The 20,090-nt window shown below is 50.1% G+C and overlaps 1 protein-coding gene across 4 annotated transcripts in view; it reads left to right on the plus strand.

The window, feature by feature from the left end:
• LOC135816236 (probable ATP-dependent RNA helicase DHX34) overlaps positions 1 to 20,090 on the plus strand; it is a gene marked incomplete at its 5' end in the record, with an annotated part of 109,924 nt that overhangs the window by 40,143 nt on the left and 49,691 nt on the right. For all 4 annotated transcript variants that reach the window (XM_065329646.1, XM_065329648.1, XM_065329645.1 and 1 more), the window contains 2 exon segments: positions 5,504 to 5,605; positions 17,798 to 17,865. In XM_065329646.1, coding sequence (XP_065185718.1) covers positions 5,504 to 5,605; positions 17,798 to 17,865 — 170 coding nt within the window.

The raw sequence follows: 20,090 nt of genomic DNA on the forward strand, positions 1-20,090 counted from the left end.
CTGCGGACATCTGACTCTGAGCTGGATCTTGCAGATGCTCTGGAGCTGGAAATGCCACCGGTAGGACTTGTTGCACTGGCGACGGTGGTGGGGACACCATGCAGCGAGCACTGAGCAGACAGAAATGCTGCCACGACCCTGGTGAACGTTTCTCAGATTTTTGAATTTTGTTTTATTGTCCTTAACTCGATGAAGGCGGCTACTCAAGATCTTCACAGACAAACGTGGTCTATCTAATTCTTGCGGAAAGAAATGAAAAACTGTCATATGCAAAACATCCTCACTGAATTTTTGAGCCTGTTGAAATTTCACCAACTCCAGCATGAGTCCATTTGTGCAATAGTTTAAATCGCGAACATCGTCGGCAGTACTTTTCTTCGCTGCTGGAAGCCACCTGCTGCTGATGATTCGTTCTAAAGAGGCAGTTTTAGTATCAGCTTTCTTTGTCCAGTCGCCAAGGTATATGCTGTCCTCCTTCGGCTTGTCACTGCCAGGAGAGGATGCCTGCTCTGCTGTCCTCCTTCGGCTTGTCACTGCCAGGAGAGGATGCCTGCTCCGCTGTCCTCCTTCGGCTTGTCACTGCCAGGAGAGGATGCCTGCTCTGCTGTCCTCCTTCGGCTTGTCACTGCCAGGAGAGGATGCCTGCTCTGCTGTCCTCCTCCGGCTTGTCACTGCCAGCAGAGGATGCCTGCTCTGCTGTCCTCCTTCGGCTTGTCACTGCCAGGAGAGGATGCCTGCTCTGCTGTCCTCCTTCGGCTTGTCACTGCCAGGAGAGGATGCCTGCTCTGCTGTCCTCCTTCGGCTTGTCACTGCCAGGAGAGGATGCCTGCTCTGCTGTCCTCCTTCGGCTTGTCACTGCCAGGAGAGGATGCCTGCTCTGCTGTCCTCCTTCGGCTTGTCACTGCCAGGAGAGGATGCCTGATCTGCTGTCCTCCTTTGGCTTGTCACTGCCAGGAGAGGATGCCTGCTCTGCTGTCCTCCTTCGGCTTGTCACTGCCAGGAGAGGATGCCTGCTCTGCTGTCCTCCTTCGGCTTGTCACTGCCAGGAGAGGATGCCTGCTCTGCTGTCCTCCTTTGGCTTGTCACTGCCAGGAGAGGATGCCTGCTCTGCTGTCCTCCTTCGGCTTGTCACTGCCAGGAGAGGATGCCTGCTCTGCTGTCCTCCTCCGGCTTGTCACTGCCAGCAGAGAATGCCTGCTCTGCTGTCCTCCTTCGGCTTGTCACTGCCAGGAGAGGATGCCTGCTCTGCTGTCCTCCTTCGGCTTGTCACTGCCAGGAGAGGATGCCTGCTCTGCTGTCCTCCTTCGGCTTGTCACTGCCAGGAGAGGATGCCTGCTCTGCTGTCCTCCTTCGGCTTGTCACTGCCAGGAGAGGATGCCTGCTCTGCTGTCCTCCTTCGGCTTGTCACTGCCAGGAGAGGATGCCTGATCTGCTGTCCTCCTTTGGCTTGTCACTGCCAGGAGAGGATGCCTGCTCTGCTGTCCTCCTTCGGCTTGTCACTGCCAGGAGAGGATGCCTGCTCTGCTGTCCTCCTTCGGCTTGTCACTGCCAGGAGAGGATGCCTGCTCTGCTGTGCTCCTTTGGCTTGTCACTGCCAGGAGAGGATGCCTGCTCTGCTGTCCTCCTTCGGCTTGTCACTGCCAGGAGAGGATGCCTGCTCTGCTGTCCTCCTTTGGCTTGTCACTGCCAGGAGAGGATGCCTGCTCTGCTGTCCTCCTTTGGCTTGTCACTGCCAGGAGAGGATGCCTGCTCTGCTGTCCTCCTTCGGCTTGTCACTGCCAGGAGAGGATGCCTGCTCTGCTGTCCTCCTTCGGCTTGTCACTGCCAGGGGAGGATGCCTGCTCTGCTGTCCTCCTTCGGCTTGTCACTGCCAGGGGAGGATGCCTGCTCTGCTGTCCTCCTTCGGCTTGTCACTGCCAGGAGAGGATGCCTGCTCTGCTGTCCTCCTCCGGCTTGTCACTGCCAGGGGAGGATGCCTGCTCTGCTGTCCTCCTTCGGCTTGTCACTGCCAGGGGAGGATGCCTGCTCTGCTGTCCTCCTTCGGCTTGTCACTGCCAGGGGAGGATGCCTGCTCTGATGCGCCTTCCATAACACTAGTGACTCTTTTCTCCTTGCGCACGGCTGCGTAAGTCCTGCAACGAACAAGGACGCCTGCTCAGTTCGTGACGAGGCTCCTCACTATTTCATCTTGCGCAGCTATGCGCAAAGCCTTGGACACACAACGACTACTGATTCTGAAAGGAAATTTGACGCTGAAGACGATGAGCTACATGGCAACCGCGTGCAATCAAGGGAAATGCCTGAAAAGATGTGTCGATTTTACTTGTACTGCATGTAAGTACAGTATGTTGCCGCATTGTGGTGTGTGTGGGGTCAAACGAAAGCTGATCGTCCATGCTACATCCCACACCACACGAGGAATCCTCATGCAGTGTCTGCGCAGCTACAGCTCGACGTTTGCATGCGTCTCTCCGCGGTGCCACGCATGTACGCGATTCAGCGTTAGCACTTTCTGACAGGTCACGTCACGTGACTGAAGTGCCTAGTAGTATCCACTATTAAAAAAAGGATGAATCGGGCGAGTGTTTCGATGGCGCAATATAAGTAGACAGTGCATGGAGCGAATGCCAAGGAGTGGGCCTCTCGCCTGCCTGGGAGTGGGCCTCTCGCCTGCCAAGGAGTGGGCCTCTCGCCTGCCAAGGAGTGGGCCTGTCGCCTGCCTGGGAGTGGGCCTGTCGCCTGCCTGTTTGCTGACCTGTGTCATGAAAAGGAGTGCCGACTGAACCAGAAGTACATGATTGTACATGAGCTAAACAGGACAATGACGCAACGAGTGAGCTGACTGTGCAGTGCGATGAGTGAGTGCATGGGGTGGATGCCAGTTGGGCTGCTCGTGTGATTACTGTAATCTGTGCTGCACCACAGTATCCGGCGTAACTATCACCTTATTAATTTTATCTTTCCTCTACAGCTAGTATTCTATAGCTCCATTATCCATTATCTAGCAGTTCTCCGCATATGTGATCTTCAGTGACCCTTTGTATGTGTGTATACTGAACATTGGCCATTACATATTATGACATGTAACATGTTTGCGGTGAATCGCTTTTAACCCTTTCACTGCCAGCTGACTGCTCAAGTGACAAGGCACTCAGTGCCAGGCTGTCAGCTGAGCTGTGCACCCCCAGTACCAGGCACTTTTTTTTACCTCCAGTTCAAAAAATCGAAAGGCCAACTTTTCCTGGATTTTTGGTACTTTCTGTACGGAATATCGCTTTCTAAAGTATACATCGTAGGTAGCCAACTGATAAAGGAAGCCATTGCCGTCGAAAAAAATCGCAAAATCCGAAGTACAAGCGCGCTGAGCGTTCTAGAGCCAGCCGCTGTGCAACAAGTCATGTTATGTCATGCGAAAGTGCGCCGCGCGCCGCATGCACTACATACAGTCATGTACACCATGTGTACGGCCCGGCCACTTGTGAAGTAAAGTTAGTTGGTGTCGAAAGGTTAGTTGTTGTCGAAATCGAAAGGCCAACTTTTCCTGGATTTTTGGTACTTTCTGTACGGAATATCGCTTTCTAAAGTATACATCGTAGGTAGCCAACTGATAAAGGAAGCCATTGCCGTCGAAAAAAATCGCAAGATCCGAAGTACAAGCGCGCTGAGCGTTCTAGAGCCAGCAGCTGTGCAACAAGTCATGTTATGTCATGCGAAAGTGCGCCGCGCGCCGCATGCACTACATACAGTCATGTACACCATGTGTACAGCCCGGCCAGTTGTGAAGTAAAGTTAGTTGTTGTTTTGGAGAGAGAAGCAAATCCTGTTTTTCGTTCGGTGGGATTGAAAGATCTGCAAGTGGACCGGAGAGCTACAGCACTTGAAGCAGAAGAAAGTGCTTGCTGAAACTTCCCTGTCTTCGTGGCAACAGGACTTCAGTTTGCGAGAGACTTTCGTCCTGTCACTGCAGACGCAATTCTTGTTGCTTGCAGAAAACTTGGGGAACGATCGCGAGTCGTTTCGTGAAGCGGATCGTGTCGCTGAACAGCCGCGGATTGTTCTGCCGACATGGTGGTCCTTTGTTCTCCTAATTATCAGCAGTCCAAGCACATCTCTTCAACGTCGGAGAATGAAGCGCTTCCCTGTTCCGTTGACAAGCGCTTCGTTCGCGGGTGTAATGCACTTCCGCATCAGAATGCAGTAGATCGTCAGGTATTGAGGTAGGTGTCGACTCGTTGCAGAAAGAATAATATTATTATACTTGTAGCTGACATACCTGTAGTGTCCCTTGATTGTGCTGGTCGCCATTGCAACGTTTTAGTTCTCGGGAAAATTTAGTTCTGGACCCGGCGAGCGCCGCCAGCGCTGTTTACATCAAGTTTGTACATAGCTGCATCCAAAATGCGTTTGTGAGGAATCCGTCGTTTGGTTCTCTACCCGTGACTCCAACCGCCTGTCGCAATGGATAGCCGCCTGGGGTCTTGGGTAATAGCTAGGCATCAAGTCTGAACCAAATTCCATGCTCCATGCAATGAAAGTTGACGGGAAAGAGAAAAATACTCTCACCGACTCAGCGAGGTGGAAGTGCGTGGGAACCGATTTTTTCAGCGCCGCTCTGCTAAAAATCGGATACATGATATTTTCAACGACGCTGGTTCGATTTTTTCAAATGGCAACCCCTACTCCTGGCAGCGTATTTCACCTCTTCCAGGGCCCAGTAACCCTCTATGGCAGCTAAACCTCTCGAATACCCCAAAATAGTGGCCCAATCGGGCGAAGTCGGCCTGTCGACTGCAGTCGACAGCGGCACTGGGAACTGCATTCTTGCTGGTCGACTGCAGTCGACAGCGGCACTCAGAGTGCATGAATGGGCTGTCGACTGGAGTCGACAGCGGCAGTGAAAGGGTTAAAAGGACAATGGGATTGGGCAAATAGATAAGTCTCATGGTGAAGTCGGATGGATGTTAGTCATGACTCATAACTTGTTGGTCCTTTCTCTAATGGCGAATGGCTGTGATTGTGTTATGGTAGCAAAACCTTCCAGTGTGATATCAGTTGTGTTATGTAAAATGAAATGAATATAATTATACTTCGAAGTATGATCAGTAGAATGTCCCTGTAGATACTGCTGGTAGGTTGAGCCCATTCCTTCCATTACTTCGTATCCTTCTCAGCCGCTTTATTAGAGATGGTGACCATATATAGAGCCGTGACCATAATATGGTCATGTGTATTACGTTACACTCAGTATATTATACCGAGTGTAACGTAATACACATATAATTTAAAGGACCTCTATTCGCCTTTTTTGAAAGAGGTATCTGGTCCTTGAGCTACAAAAAAGTGCAAAGCGATCTCTACGGTCTACCCCCCGGCATGTTCTACAGCAAACACAATAAATGGGGAACAGAGTCCTGAATTTTGCTGTGCTGTATTTTGCACTGAGCAGCCATACCCGGCTGGTTGTAAGATGGAAAAGATTGTTTGTTTCTTTGTGGACATGCAGGGTGAAGACGACGTCAGTGAAGATGATCAGGAATCCAAGGATAATCGTGTTGATCTTCGTGATATGGAATTCAAACTGACTCACAACCTTGGCCAGTTGCAGGTACAGAGACTCTTTGATGACGAAGAGATTGTTTTGGTGTTACTAGCCCACTCTATTCTGGCTTAACTTAATTATGGTTTCGCGGTGGCTGAGCCGACAGGGCCCATCTAATTTGGTCATAACTTTGGAATGGTGCAAGATTTCTACACCAAATTTTCTGTGCAGCTTCCTGGAATGAGTAGACATGGGAAAGAGCATCATTGGTCATTCTAGTCCATTTCAAAGTGAAATAAATGAGAATCCAGTTTCAGGGACCGTGGGCGATAGAGATGACAAAATAGTGCGCAATATTGTGCACTCCAGATGAGTGTTCATGAGCTGAAATGCATTGGAATATACTCAGTATATATGTTGGACTCAGTAGAGCGTCCAGCCCCTATATGATGTCCAACCCCTATATAGAGTCCATTGGTCCAAAATCCACTGTACAGAGTCCAAACTTGGAATCAACTGTGAGCTCAAAGTTTAGATGGACATCACTCCCTGTATAGAGTCCAGCCAATTGGCTTCACCCCTATATAGAGTCCATTGGTCCAAAATCAACTGTACAGAGTCCAAACTTTGAAATCAACTATAAAGATTAAAGAGTCTTATGTGGACAACACTCCCTGTATAAAGTCCAGCCAATTAGGCATCCCCTATCGAGTTCGAAATTAGACATAGGATCTGCTGTAAGCAGTGAATATTAACCAGAAAACGGCCTCTCCCTTTAATCCTTTACATCATTCACTTCTCAAGGTAAAAAATATGTATTGAGGCGCCACTGCAGCCACTTCATTACATGAAAAAGCCTCCAAACACCAGCCTCAAATCAAGTGGTCTCTTCGCAGACGCTGCAAATTACAATATCTCAATCATGTAGTGTTGCCAAATAATTGTGCACGCACACACACACATGCACACACCCACACAACGCCAAGAAAATACCTAGAAAAAAAACAAGAATCGAAAGAGAATAATGGAGAGCCCAGGATTAATTATTTGTTTTCAAATTATTGCGCGCGCACGCGCGCGCACACACACACACACACACACACACACACACAAACTTATACAACGCCAAGAAAACACTAAGAAAAGAGTAGAGACACAATACACACGCAACTCCAACAGCCATGCAAACGTCCACCCATTTACAAGTAAAGTCAAGAGGGATAACAAATAATTATACGAAACTAATGCATACAGGGACGGGTACACGCACGTTTACATACATGTAGTAGTGTAAGAGAGTAACATAGTGCAGTAGTCAGCATAATACTAGCACATGCTGAGAGTGCAATAGCAAGCTTCACCATTGCTCATGGCCATGCAAATGTTCAGCAGCACTCAGTTCCGCAAGCTTCTGAAGATCAGCACACCTGCAACAAATAGATAGCACAAGGATACGCGTATTACCGTAATGATGCATGGGAGCACACAACTACCAAGTTCTCAACGAATGTGATGCTCAATGAAAATCAATCCACTCAAAGACCTGTGAACAGGTGACGGTGGGGACAATAATCTATTAGTAATACGAGGAATAAGATGGTTTGTGCACACTCAAGACGCACAGACACATCACCATACATGTAGTGTACACAGTGTTTCACTTCACTGCAACTAAATTGAAATGAGATGATTTGAACAATCTGTACAGCGTTGCCGTCAGTCAGTCTTCCCCAAGATGGAAATACAATGATTTGTTGTCACGAGGCAGTTTCACTGACACAATGTCATGTTCGTGACATCAAAACGGTTACTTCAGGGAATACGAGTATTAGCTTGAGAAGCTTTTTCTTGTCATTGGCATACAAGCAATCCTCCTACTACTACTACTACTAGTACACTGGCACTGCGTTTGTGGATCCCATTGTATTTTGACATCATACTAGAGGAAGAGTGTCGTGGAGTTTCACATATTAAATTATCACAGGGATAAAAATACATTTCTCATGAAATAATTATAATAATTGATGATAGCTAGACGATCGTATACGATTGTTGCAAAGTCCTTGCAGTCCTTGAGGACTATTACGAAGAGGTTGATTACTTTTAGGGCATTCATTCAAGCAACATCAAACAAACGCGATACGCTCCTTGAAAATGGAAAAAAATCAAGCATAACGACAGAACAGCAGACCAATCGAAACGAGTAAAAGCATGATCCTTACCTCAGTCATCGTCCTGCCATGTAGTTGGACAGCCTTTTGACACGGTGGGACAGGCAGCTCTTGTCCAGTCAAACAGGGGTATCCTTGTGGCGTCGAACGAAAGAGAGTGTCAGTGTACTATCTGACTCGTCAGATTGGAACTGTGCTGAACTTTTCTCTTTCTCCGGTTTCTGCTTTCATCCCTCGCTCTGATGAAACCGTTCAAACGTCTTACTGGCAGCAATGGCCAGCCAAACAGGGGATCCTTGTGGCGTCGAACGAAAGAGAGTGTCAGTGTACCTGACTCGTCAGATTTGAACTGTGCTGAACTTTTCTCGTTCTGCAATTTCTGCTTTCACCACGCACACTGATGAAACGTCTTCAGAGAACCACAAGACGCTTTCCAGATTTGATTTTGAACGTCTCCTTATCCTCCTTGGTTACCTCGTGACAGATTACTGTCAGCAACTTCACAGCAGAACTGGCAGCCATGGCTGAAGCGAAGAAAGGAATGCGCTGCCACGAGGCAAGCAAAACTGAAAAGGTGTTTGTTCTTTTTCGGGCACAACACACAGGACGGCGTGACTGGATAAACTGGACTCCTGGACTGTGAATAGGGGACTGGTAGAAAAAGTGTACTCCTTATAGGGGATTGCGCGGCAGGTTGAAGCTGATCAAAACTGAGTGGACTCCTGGACTCTGTATAGTGGATTTTGGACCAATGGACTCTATATAGGGTGCTGGACATCATATAGTGCATGGACTCTATACTGAGTCCTACATATATGCCTCCAGTGCACCTGCCTAAGGATTTTACCCTTGTATGTACAAAAAGCCTGCAAACAACAACAAAAACACGGCAATGCGCACAAACGGTAATTTTTTACAAATTTCAGGAGGGCTAAGGGTCACCAGTCTAACAAAGTGACTCTAAAAGTAGGCATATGCACTGCAGCTTGACATGCAGAATCAGAAAATCCACACTTTTATATATCAAATACGAAAGACCTGACCAGGAAATTGTGCGGAAAGTGGAAAAATAGCTAAAAAAAAGACAAAATAGGCACTCCAAATATGTACGTTTCATGACGTGGCAAGAGTTTATGTTCACCAGGACTAGGTAAGTAGCTGTCAGAACTGTCCTGCTCCATAAGACACACCGTCTTGCTCAACAGTAGCCTCCTCCCATCCTTTTCTGCATCTTCTCTTCTTCCTCCTCTCTTTTTCCTCTGTCGATGCCTTGCGCTGAGCTTTGTGGATTCTCAACATATCCTCAGACTGAAGAGCTTTCTCCGTGTAGCAACCTGTTGTGCAGCCAAACTCCCTCAGAACTGCCAGGAGGGTGATTGCACCATGGTTTAAGGTGAGAACTGCCAGGTGTGCAGCTGTGCTCACAGTGTCTGCACTACAGAAGCCTTCCTTCGGACACATGCTCCACACAATGTTGTTGTAACTTTCATTTGCATTCTGCGTCACACCCATCAAGCATCGCTCGAGCAGTTTTCTCTCTGCAAGCTGAATGTAGATGGGTTTGATGACCTCAAATACAGCTTTCGGAATGGAGTTGCGATGAGTATACGTCTCCCTGGCACCAGCTTCCACTTGTCGGTACTTGCACCAGGTGTCAGCGCCAGAAGGGCAGAAATTGTGCTGAGGCGTATCATCCGTTGAGCAGCGATGCATGAGGCCACCCCAAATACCCGCGCCATTGCCTGGAGGTCATCACTGTGCTGTCGCACTGCCCAGCCATAATAAGTCTGTAGCTTGTCAATGGTCTTGTCGGATAGTCGGCCAGCTCCAGATATTAGGCGGCCATCGCTGAGCTTCTTCCCTTTCAGTTGGCGCTTTAGCTCGCGGAGTCGTGTGCCCACTCTCTTCTGAACATGGCCAACACATTCTTCTTTTGCAATTTGTTCACCACCATACGGGTCTTCCTTACACACTCTGTTATACCCCTTGGAGTCTCCATCTCCAATGTAGGTGGTGTACATCAGGCTGCGCTTCTCCATTGAGCGCTTCCATACATCACTCGCACCTTCACATTCCATGCCAGGTGCAGATGCCTTGGTGTTAGCCTTGCAGCAGTGTTGCTCCTTCCATTCCTGAAATTCCTGTGCTGTAACAACTCCACGCTCTTCCTCGTCATTCCACAGGGCACATTCGTGGCAATACCGACTCTTCACTTGCACGTCTAGAACTCGACCGGTGCGCCATGAAATGCAAGCAAATACACCGAAGAGGGAGGAGTAGCCGCGTCGCATCCAGGTTCCGTCGAATGTGACGGCAACTTTGTCGGTGTTGTCCAGTTGCTTCAGCTCAACAGCACATTGGAGCATGTCCTTCTCAGAAACAGCAGTCATCAGCTGCTTGTGGTGCGTGTTGTAAACTGATTCTGTCACTGGTGGTGGCAAATTCATTATTCCACAAAATTTTCTTAGCGCATTCCATCCTCTGCCAATGCGGCGCATATCCAAGACAGACTGCTTGTTCACCTCAAAACTTCTGCCAGCCATCTTACTGAGTGGCGCATTGCCTAAATATCCACAGGCATTGCACTCAAGCGTCAGCACAGTACCAAGGCCTCGTTGCTTTGAGTATGCGAGCCGCAGAGTTCCACTTGAACATTTACGACAAATTGCGAAATTGTCCAGAAGTTCTTGCAGGGAGCTAAGGTCAACAATGCGATTGCCGTTCACTCCACAACAATCAGCAGCGTCATCGTCGTCGTCATCCTGCTCTTCATCAATCTCACTCTCGCTGTCTGACTCGGTGAGAAAACCTTGTTCAATATCTCCTTCAAGCAGCCAGGATGGCACATTTTTAAATTTTCGTGCAGACGCACTCTCTGGAACGCCAGCGTCCAACACGGCCTCATCATCGGGTCTAGGTTCCTCAGAAGACTTCTTTGGGCCAAAATACTTCCTCTTCACCCTACGAACTCTCCGGCCTCCACTGCTGGAGCTCTGGCGAGGGTTTCCCATGATCCATCTTGCACAATTATTTTTATCTTACAATTAATTATTTGAATTTTGATATACGGTACGGTAGATGAACACATCGTCAGTAGGACCTGTGCATACTTCGCGTTCAACGTTGCAACATCGTCACCGCGTCCATGATAGTTTTGTGTCACCATAGAAACGATTTTGACAGTGAAATCAGCCAGAGTTGGGAGAACTAGCCGCATTCCATCTGAATTGCAATTAGCAAATTTGAACATCTTAATTGAAATTCTGTTGCAATTTCGTGCAACTTTAGATGCGTATATCTGTGCAATGCATCAACGGAACTTGCTCAATTTTTTCTCCAGCCCTTGAAAGCAGGTGGAACCGTTAGCAAGCACAAAAAGTTAGAATTTCGAAACTTCATTTTTGACCCCACGAAACCATAGTCCCCCCCCCCCCCCCCCCCGATGATGAAGAGATTGTTTTGGTGTTACTAGCCCACTCTATTCTGGCTTAAAGGGGAAGTTAAGGCTAAAATCAAAATTTCACCACTTGTAGTCTTCGGGGTGCTGAGTCGAATGGTCTTGGTCCGAGGAAGCTGAGACGCTCCCTTCCTACTTTAATCCCAATCGAAGTCGCGCACTTCCACCGAAACTGGCTGACTTGCGCCCTACTAGATGGGGATTTGTATGCAAAATGTCACTAAAAGCGCCATTTCGTTCTTATAAAAGCACGGATGACCGCGATTGGCCCATATGTTGTAGTCTTTTGGACGCTGAGTCGACTGGTTTTGGTCCGAGAAAGCTGCGATGCAGCGTTCCTCCTTTATTCCCAATCGAACATGGTTGAACAAGCGGTCACGTGCTCCTGCGTACACCAGTCACCTGGTCACCGTGCCTGCAGGGTACAACTTACAGCCTGTTTTGACCTTTTTTGGGTGCAGTCCTGTCACTCGAGTTGAATTCGAGTTGAACCTTGGACAGTTGGTGTGAAAGTTGTCGCCTGCTGGCGCTGTGACCAGGTGACTTGGGCACGCAGGAGCACGTGACCGCTTGTTCAACCATGTTCGATTGGGAATAAAGGAGGAACGCTGCATCGCAGCTTTCTCGGACCAAAACCAGTCGACTCAGCGTCCAAAAGACTACAACATATGGGCCAATTGCGGCAATCCGTGCTTTTATAAGAACGAAATGGCGCTTTTAGTGACATTTTGCATACAAATCCCCATCTAGTAGGGCGCAGTCACCCAGTTTCGGTGGAAGTGCGCGAGTTCGATTGGGATTAAAGTAGGAAGGGAGCGTCTCCGCTTCCTTGGACCACAACCATTCGACTCAGCACCCCGAAGACTACAAGTGGTGAAATTTTGATTTTAGCCCGAACTTCCCCTTTAATTTGAGTTAACAACCACACAACAAGCCGACCTGTTTGGGAGCTATTACGCGTTGTATTATCAGGACATAGGCAACAATTGCCGCATACAGTATGCAATACTATGGTCCAATGCCGTAGTATCGCAAGCACCAATGTGCGTTAGTCTGGCCAATGCCAGGGCTAATGGGGGCAACAATTGCCCGGCGAGAATTCCGGCGTGTCAATACACGAGCATACGGTAGGGATGCACTTGTGAGCACATGTAGGCGCACTTGGCTCAATGCCGGCCTGACCCACGATCCCTACCGTTCTTAGGCGTGTCAATACATGAGCATACGGTAAGGATGCACTTGTGAGCACATGTAGGCGCACTTGGCTCAATGCCGGCCTGACCCATGATCCCTACCGTTCTCCCAAAAATACAACATGACCCAAACAGGAATTATCGGCATTACTATAGTTATAGTATAATATGTATATCATATGTACACTACAGCTATTGCTAGGGCCGTCCAATGCGGCTACCCATTAGCATAACGGGCAGAGACTAGAACAATGCCGCTGGCAATGCTCTGTCTGCGACAGGGGTGCGGACATAGCGGAGGTAGGCAGAGCTTTGCCACCTGCCGGCGGTCTTCAGCACATACTCAGGCACGCCAACTTTGCCTGCCAGCGTTGCAGCGCCTCGTTATGCGGCTTCAGGGGCGTGCCGTCATCATAGCGATAGAGCGGGCCAGGTGCCGAGCCACGGGCTGCTAGGTAGCTGGTGGCGGCCGTGTGCGGGCATGTCGGCGAGCCTGTCCTCCTGACGCTGATGTCCTGGCCGCTGCCGTTTTGGCTCGTCTTTGTCACACGCAGGCGCAGCTCCACGCGGTTTGGGTACATGGTCGCATCGCTGTACTCAAGGCCGGCGCCCCGTGCTGTGAAGGTGTACTCGTTGACTCTGAGCAGCCCGTGGAAGGCCAGAGTCACGGCGCTCCAGAGCATAGCGCGGTTGTGCGGGCTAGGCACAGTGGACTGCAGGTAGTGCTGTACGCCAGCCAGATCGTCCAGTCGCGGCCGTTAGCACTTTCCGGACTGCCGTCTGGGATCTCAGCGCCCCCTGCTGGAGCAGCCGGACGCGCGGTGAGGCGAAAACATCCAGGCAGAGGCCCTGCAGGACGTGCTGATGTCTCAGCGCCTGGGTGTAGAGTTTCAGAGACGAGCCAGACGAGCCGGACGAGAATTTCCAATTCAGAAAGTTAATCAGGCTGGGCTCCGTCACCGAGTACGGCGCGACCTGCCGTAGGGCAGCAAAGCGTTCGTAGGAACGCTGCACTGAAGTGTACGTCGCGCTGGAGCTGTCTGCCAGGCCGTGACGGATGAGCTCCATGGCTGCGTCATCAACTGATGGAGGGTGGACTGCGCTGGTGGTGTAGGCGCTGCGTCGGCAGTTGGGTTGAGGGTCCGGAAGCGCCGTACCTGCAGACGGGAGAGAGAATCAGCAAGATCATTGCAGTGTCCGGCGATGTGGCGAAGCAGGAGGACAATGTTATGCTGGGCGGCTTTCAATAAGCCGGCCCTGACCAAGTCCATGACCGCTCTATTTGGGGACGTGCCAGAGCGCCAGATGTAGCAGATTGCTTCGTTGTCAGTGTAGAGTAGCACTCGTCTGTCCTCCAACGTGTGTGCCCAGGTACAGAGGGCCAACATCACGGCGTACAATTCTTTCCATTCAATAGTGTGCTCAGCTTGGTCAGGAGACCATGCGCCATAGGACCACTTGCTGCCGAAAACCAGACCGAAACTGTGTCGACCTGAAGCGTCGGTGTACAGCCCGATGTCTTCGGCTGTGCTCCAGGACGGCTCGATGAGGGGCTTCCGACCATTCCATTGGCTGATGCAAGCATCCCACCACAGGATGTCAAGCTTCGCCTCCGAGGGTACGGCTACCGGTGCATCTAGGCTAGGGAGCGTTGCTGCGCTGTCGAACAGGCGTCTGCAGAACGTGCGACCCGCTGGAATGACTTTGGCTGCGAAAGACAGGCTACCGGCCAGGGACAGCAGTTCCCTCTTGGTGCACATCTGCTTCGACAGCCACGCGGCAAGTGCTAGCCGTAGTTCTGCCAGTTTCGCAGCCGGGAGGCGCAGCTCCCAGGCGGCTGTGTCGAGCTCGATACCCAGGAACGTTATTGAAGTTGACGGGGGGCACACTTTGTCCTCTCCCTCGGCCAATGGGATGTTCAGCATGTCAAATACAGCCAGCAGTGTCTTGAATTTGAGCATAGCTGCGGAGTTGGGCGGCTGGACGTGAAAGAAATCATCTAGGTAATGCAGCAAATCAACAATATCGTAATTATTAACTGCAATTCATGCCACAGCGTCGGCAAGTCTGTTGAACAGAAACGGGGAGGATCTGAGGCCAAATGGTAGTACCTTATCGACATAGTACGAACCTTCCCAAAAAATGCCAAGTAGGGGCCAGTCGTCACGGGAAACAGGGCAGAGCCGGAAGGCGTGCTTCATGTCAACCTTAGAGAGGAGAGCTCCGGGGCCATGCTGGAAGATGCAGCGTATTGCGTCATCTACCGTAACGTAATGCAGGGAGAATTCGTCGGGGTAAATGCCATCGTTAATGCTAGAGCCGCTAGGGGCAGATAAATGCAAGATGAGGCGTACGCCGCCAGACTTCTTGGGCACGATGCCAACGCCAGAACATCGGATATTACAGTCCATTCAGAAAAAAATGAACTTCTAGCTTTTGGCCATAAATGGGTCAAACGTTGAGTTTTTTTAGAATTTTTTTCTGCAATCCCATATGGAATCCTCTTCCAATTATGTTTCTGAAGTTTTTTTGTCCAAAAAGCAAGCCATAGCAAGAATAGGATTTCGGCCAGGTTTTGCCCCAAAAGCACTGAATTGGGAAAAACCATCAAAATCCAGGCCGTTTGACCCCGCCTGCAACAGTGCATTCTGCGGTTCGAACCCCAGTTCAGGCACCCTTTTTGGACCCTTTTTCAAATTTCAAAGTTCGCAGCACCGCACTGTGTACGATGAAATCACGAAAAATCGCCAAATACGGGAGCTCGCCAGAGCCAGGACCCATTTTTTTATGAATGGACTATAGGGAACGGGGGTTAGGAATAAGGCCCGGCCATGTGGCCGCGCGTGCATTCAGACTGAAGGTTAGCAGAGACGGCGGCAGGGTTGAGCAATGCGGAAGGGAGATTAGGGGCGATGAGGCGGGATCTATTACCGTGATAGCCAATGCGGGCCCCGAAGCGCATGTCGTGACAGAGAGAATGCACAAAATCGTTATCGGGGTGCTGGGATAGCTCTTCAAACAGCAGGGGAATATTTACAGGGGACCAAGGCGCGTGTGAGCTAATTGGAGCTGCGGGGTTGGCCAGCAGAGCATGTGGATTGGCCATGACCGAGGCGGCCACAAGAGAGGCAGCTGTGGGCGAAGCGGCAGTTGGAGCGGACGCACTTTCCTTGATTGAAGAGGCGGCATACTTCTTTGTCGACCGTGTCGTTGCCGCTGCTGGGCCGAAAGGAACGAGCGTCGTTGCTGCTGTTGGGCCGAAAGGAACGAGCGTCATTGCTGCCGGTGGGCCGAAAGGGACGAAATGCCCGCGCGTCAAATATAGCTGTGTATAGGTCCTGGACTATTGCGTCCCACTGCATGGTTGGGTCCGCGGCCAGGAGTGAGCGGAATGATCGGTCATACTCCTGCACGGCCTCAAATCGAAATTTCCGGGCTACTTTCAGGATAATCTGCTGGTACGCAAACAGCTCTGGGGCCCTGGAGGGGTGTGCTGTGGCGTAAATCGCGCAGTATGTTGTCCAGGCGTCGAGTCAGGTGTCGATGTCCTCGACTTTCCTGGAGGGCCTGTTGGCCGGTGCTAGGACCACTGCGCCGTGCGAGCTGTCGTGGTCGATCTGGAGAATGCTGCGGCTGGTGTCCCCTTGGGACGGGTTAGGCAGCAATGAGCCCAATCCAACAAATTGGCCAGTTACTACTTTATCGTGAATGGCTTTCGGCACGGTTGCATAACACGTTCTCTTACCTGCATGGTTCATTGGCGGTGAGACGGCAGCCGCCAAATGCGGAGCAGGCAGAGCGTCATGCGGAGTTGCTGGTGCTTGCCGTGGGAGTGCCGCTGCGTGAGTTGACGGTGGGGGTGCCGCTGCGTGAGCTGCCGACGGGACTGGAGCTGCGGCCTGATTTCCAAGGGCAGCACGGACCTCCTCCCGGATAATGTCCCTCAGGGACGGAGCAGCAGTTGCCTGGGGTAGGTTCTGCTCGGCTGTCTGAGTGGCCAAGTCCTCGCGCAATGCAGTGAACTCCAAGGACTCGAGCAGGCGAATCAACAGCCTGGGTTTGGTCCCCGTCGTGTCTAAATTGCGGGCCGCCAGTTCCTGTCGCAGCTCTACAGAGCGCATTTTCTTGGCGTCGTTCACTGACAGAGATTCAGACATGGTTGCTCGGAAATGGAAAGTGCTCAATGCTCAAAAACTGGCCAAGGTTGTCAAGCGATCTGACTGTTGGCGCAGCAAGGATGAAGAAGAAACAGCATCGAGAGCCGGAGTAATGCGCATGCTCCGCGTGGTCCCGTGCCGGAGCACGGGAGTTCGGAGCGCGGGAGTTCGGAGCGCGGGAGTTCGGAGCGCGGGAGTTCGGAGTGCGTGTTCTGCACGGGCACGTGATGCGCTATGGCAAGTACGTGAAAATTATGTTAATAATGTAATTGTTGGTGGGTTGCTAACTTCACTTACCGTGCCATGCACGGAAACTTATATTTACAGGCCCGGTGGAACCGGTCCGGTTCGTCAGGCTAGGGTCGGACCAACTTTTCCTCAAGTTAACTGTTATGATTGTGTACCGTATTTCCTTGAACACCCGCCGCTCCTTGATTACCATCCGCCCTTGAATTAGCGCCGCCAGTTTATTTGAACTGAGGGTTATTTGTACACAAGTACAGAGCAGTTCACAATTTATACGCAATTTCACAGCTACGAGATGACCTTCAACTATGATGTCATACTCCTTCACATGCAGCTAGTGCTGCTCTCTGTTCGGACAAAGGACTCAAAGGCGATCTAAAGAAGGGAACAAATCGAACACGCCATGATGATGACCTACAAAACCAAGAACTCAGATCGGAGAACTTGTCTGGTGACGTCTAGGAGAAAGTGGACACTGACGCTGTGAAAGAAACGAACGCAGAAAGAGAAATCACACGGGAGAGAACAAAACTTGCGCGTCCTTTTCTATTATTGCATCAAAAATTGTCAGCGTCGACGTCTTCTTGAAGCTCTACTACTTCATCCTCGTCGGCATGAGGGACTACTGCTGCTGAACATGCAACTAACTTGCTAGTCCAGCCTCAAGCTCCCTCGCCATGATATTCTTTGCAGTGCAACAGGAAAAGAAAAGAAGATGCACTAGCCTACAGCGTAGCTGGACAACAACGGTTCAGCAGTGCACATCGCATGTGAACTCTACCCATACAGCACGCACATTGTGACGTACAACTATTTTTCAGGGCCGCACCCGTTTTGCTAGTTTTGAATACAGGCCGCGGCGGCTGTTCAAGGAAATACGGTATGTAATATTACCTTCTGTGAAAACTATTTATCCATTATCGGGGTGATATCCTTGATCAGGGTGATGTGTTGCTTTGATACCACCACGTGTGTTTAGTTTGAGACATGTGTGTGTTTATGCGTGTGTTTGACTATGTGTGTTTCTACTGAAGCGTATGGTTGGCCAAGAAGGGTCTCTAAGCTTGCTGGAAATCAATGTGATTAAAGTCATTCTCTGCAGGTCAGTGGTCAGTGATCAGTGGTTGGCTCAGCATACTGCTCTTTGTTATGATCTTGGACTCTCCTCCATAGTGCCAAGTGTATTTTAACTTTAATATGACAATAAAGTGCCGTGTCTTGTCTTTAAAAGTACGTGTAGGTCACCTCTGCCTTTGTCTTGACCATTGAACAATAAAAGGCATTCTCTGCTCCAAATTTGTTTGCACGAGCATCAGCATGCAAACCCAGCTCCATCACACACAGCAGCCATTTGAACATGCGGTGAATGCAGACCTACTGCACAAGACTTCTTGCCATCGCTAGATAATGGCGCCATGCGCCTTGGAAGTAAGCCAGTACTGTAGCCTGAACTTATTGTCAGCAGTGCATAAGATTATGGCAGAAAACTAAGGCAATGGCAGCTTCAGCATTTGCTAGGCTGCAGGAACCATGCTTTACTACTTCGTTTTTGAAGCACAAAAACTCGCCAAGCGAAGAGTTATAGGCATATAGACCAGAGCATCATGAGTCACAGGACTACAGTCTGCAGCGCACACTACAGCGGATAACGGCAGCGCACACTACAGCGGATAATGGCAGCGCACACTACAGCGGATAACGGCAGCGCACACTACAGCGGATAACGGCAGCGCACACTACAGCGGATAATGGCAGCGCACACTACAGCGGATAACGGCAGCGCACACTTAGAAGACAGTTGACCGGGGTGGGTGGGTGGGTGTGCAGCTGCACACTTGGCAAGAAGAAAAACAATGATCTGCAGAATCACAGCAACAGCACTTTCAGCCACAGCACACTGCCCTCGTACCCGTTCCATACGCACGTGCAAAAAATATTAACAGAGAACTAGATTTCTCGTTTCTTTCGCTTCGCTCAGCCAACAAGAAATGAACATTTCTCTGCTCCAAATTTGTTTGCACGAGCATCAGCATGCAAACCCAGCTCTATCACACAAAGCAGCCATTTGAACATGCGGTGAATGCAGACCTACTGCACACGACACACAAAGCATAGCCGAGTTTAGAACCTTATTCATGATAGGAGCAGGAAAATCGGTTGAGGTCGCCGAATACTTTGGTTAGTCCTGACTTGCGCTGTCCCCGTCTCTCTTATACCCCTCGGCGGCAGTTCACGTCTCAACGGGTAGATCACTACCCCTCACCAGCAGCCACAGCAGCGTCAACAACATGCAGTGCTGCCAAACTGTCCGATTTTTCGGACAGTGTCCGTTTTTTGTAGGCTTTTCCGAAAACCGGTCCGAAAAAGGAAACGTCCGAAAAGCAGCCAAAAATGCCACGGATCAGTACTTTCCTATGGAGAAGTCCTGTATTTTCACTTTTCATACCCTGTACCTGGATGGCATGTAAACTAGTCTGTACAGTGTGTGATCACATCATGCATTACAAAATCCATGACAACTTCGAGGTACTATATCGGTTACCATGGTAACGAAGCGAATTTTCATGGTATTTTCGGCAATTTTTGAATTCTCTGGAAAAGTTTGCTGAGAAGAAAAATTCGCACCCTGTGGCCAGCCTCGGCGGTGAAGGCTGTCCGATTTTGGGCGAAAATTATTTGGCAGCCCTGAACATGGCACCTGGTGCCCGGCACTTCGGATCCAGGATCCCAACAGCCTAGCGTAGCACCCGGTGCTACCTGTAGATATAACATACAGCACGCAAAGACACGCAGAACTTCCGCAGTAAATGTTCATATAAACTCTGGAGGGTTGTATTGTATTCACAATTTATGACATCGGACGCAATACGACATCAGTCTAGAACTAGCCACACTGAGATATTATATCAATCAACGTATAAAATATATAACATAGCTATGATGTCGAATATTGCTGCACTCCTCCACGACGTGATCGTATCATTGTTACATTGGCCGCCGATTTTGCTGGCCAGCGGCAGTCGGCTGCTGCGTGCAGACTTTGACAAAATGCCCTGGCTGCCCACATCTGTGGCACACCGGAGGGGGCCGAAAGTTACCTGGCATATGCTGAATGGGACCTGGATGTGGACGAGGTGGGATCCCCACCCCCTGCCCTGCCCTGCCTGAACATTAACATTGACCGCACCTAGGCTACGCACACCTCCTGCCACTTTCTTTTTTACCCCTTCTGCTTGGATTGCGGCCTGGAGCCGCTTCTGCTTTTTGGAGCCTGTAACCAGGTCCATGAGCAGGTTGCCTCCTTGGAAAGTAGCCGCCACCTGGTGG

Source organism: Sycon ciliatum, chromosome 4 (genome assembly GCF_964019385.1).
Source record: "Sycon ciliatum chromosome 4, ocSycCili1.1, whole genome shotgun sequence".
Lineage (NCBI taxonomy): Eukaryota > Metazoa > Porifera > Calcarea > Leucosolenida > Sycettidae > Sycon > Sycon ciliatum.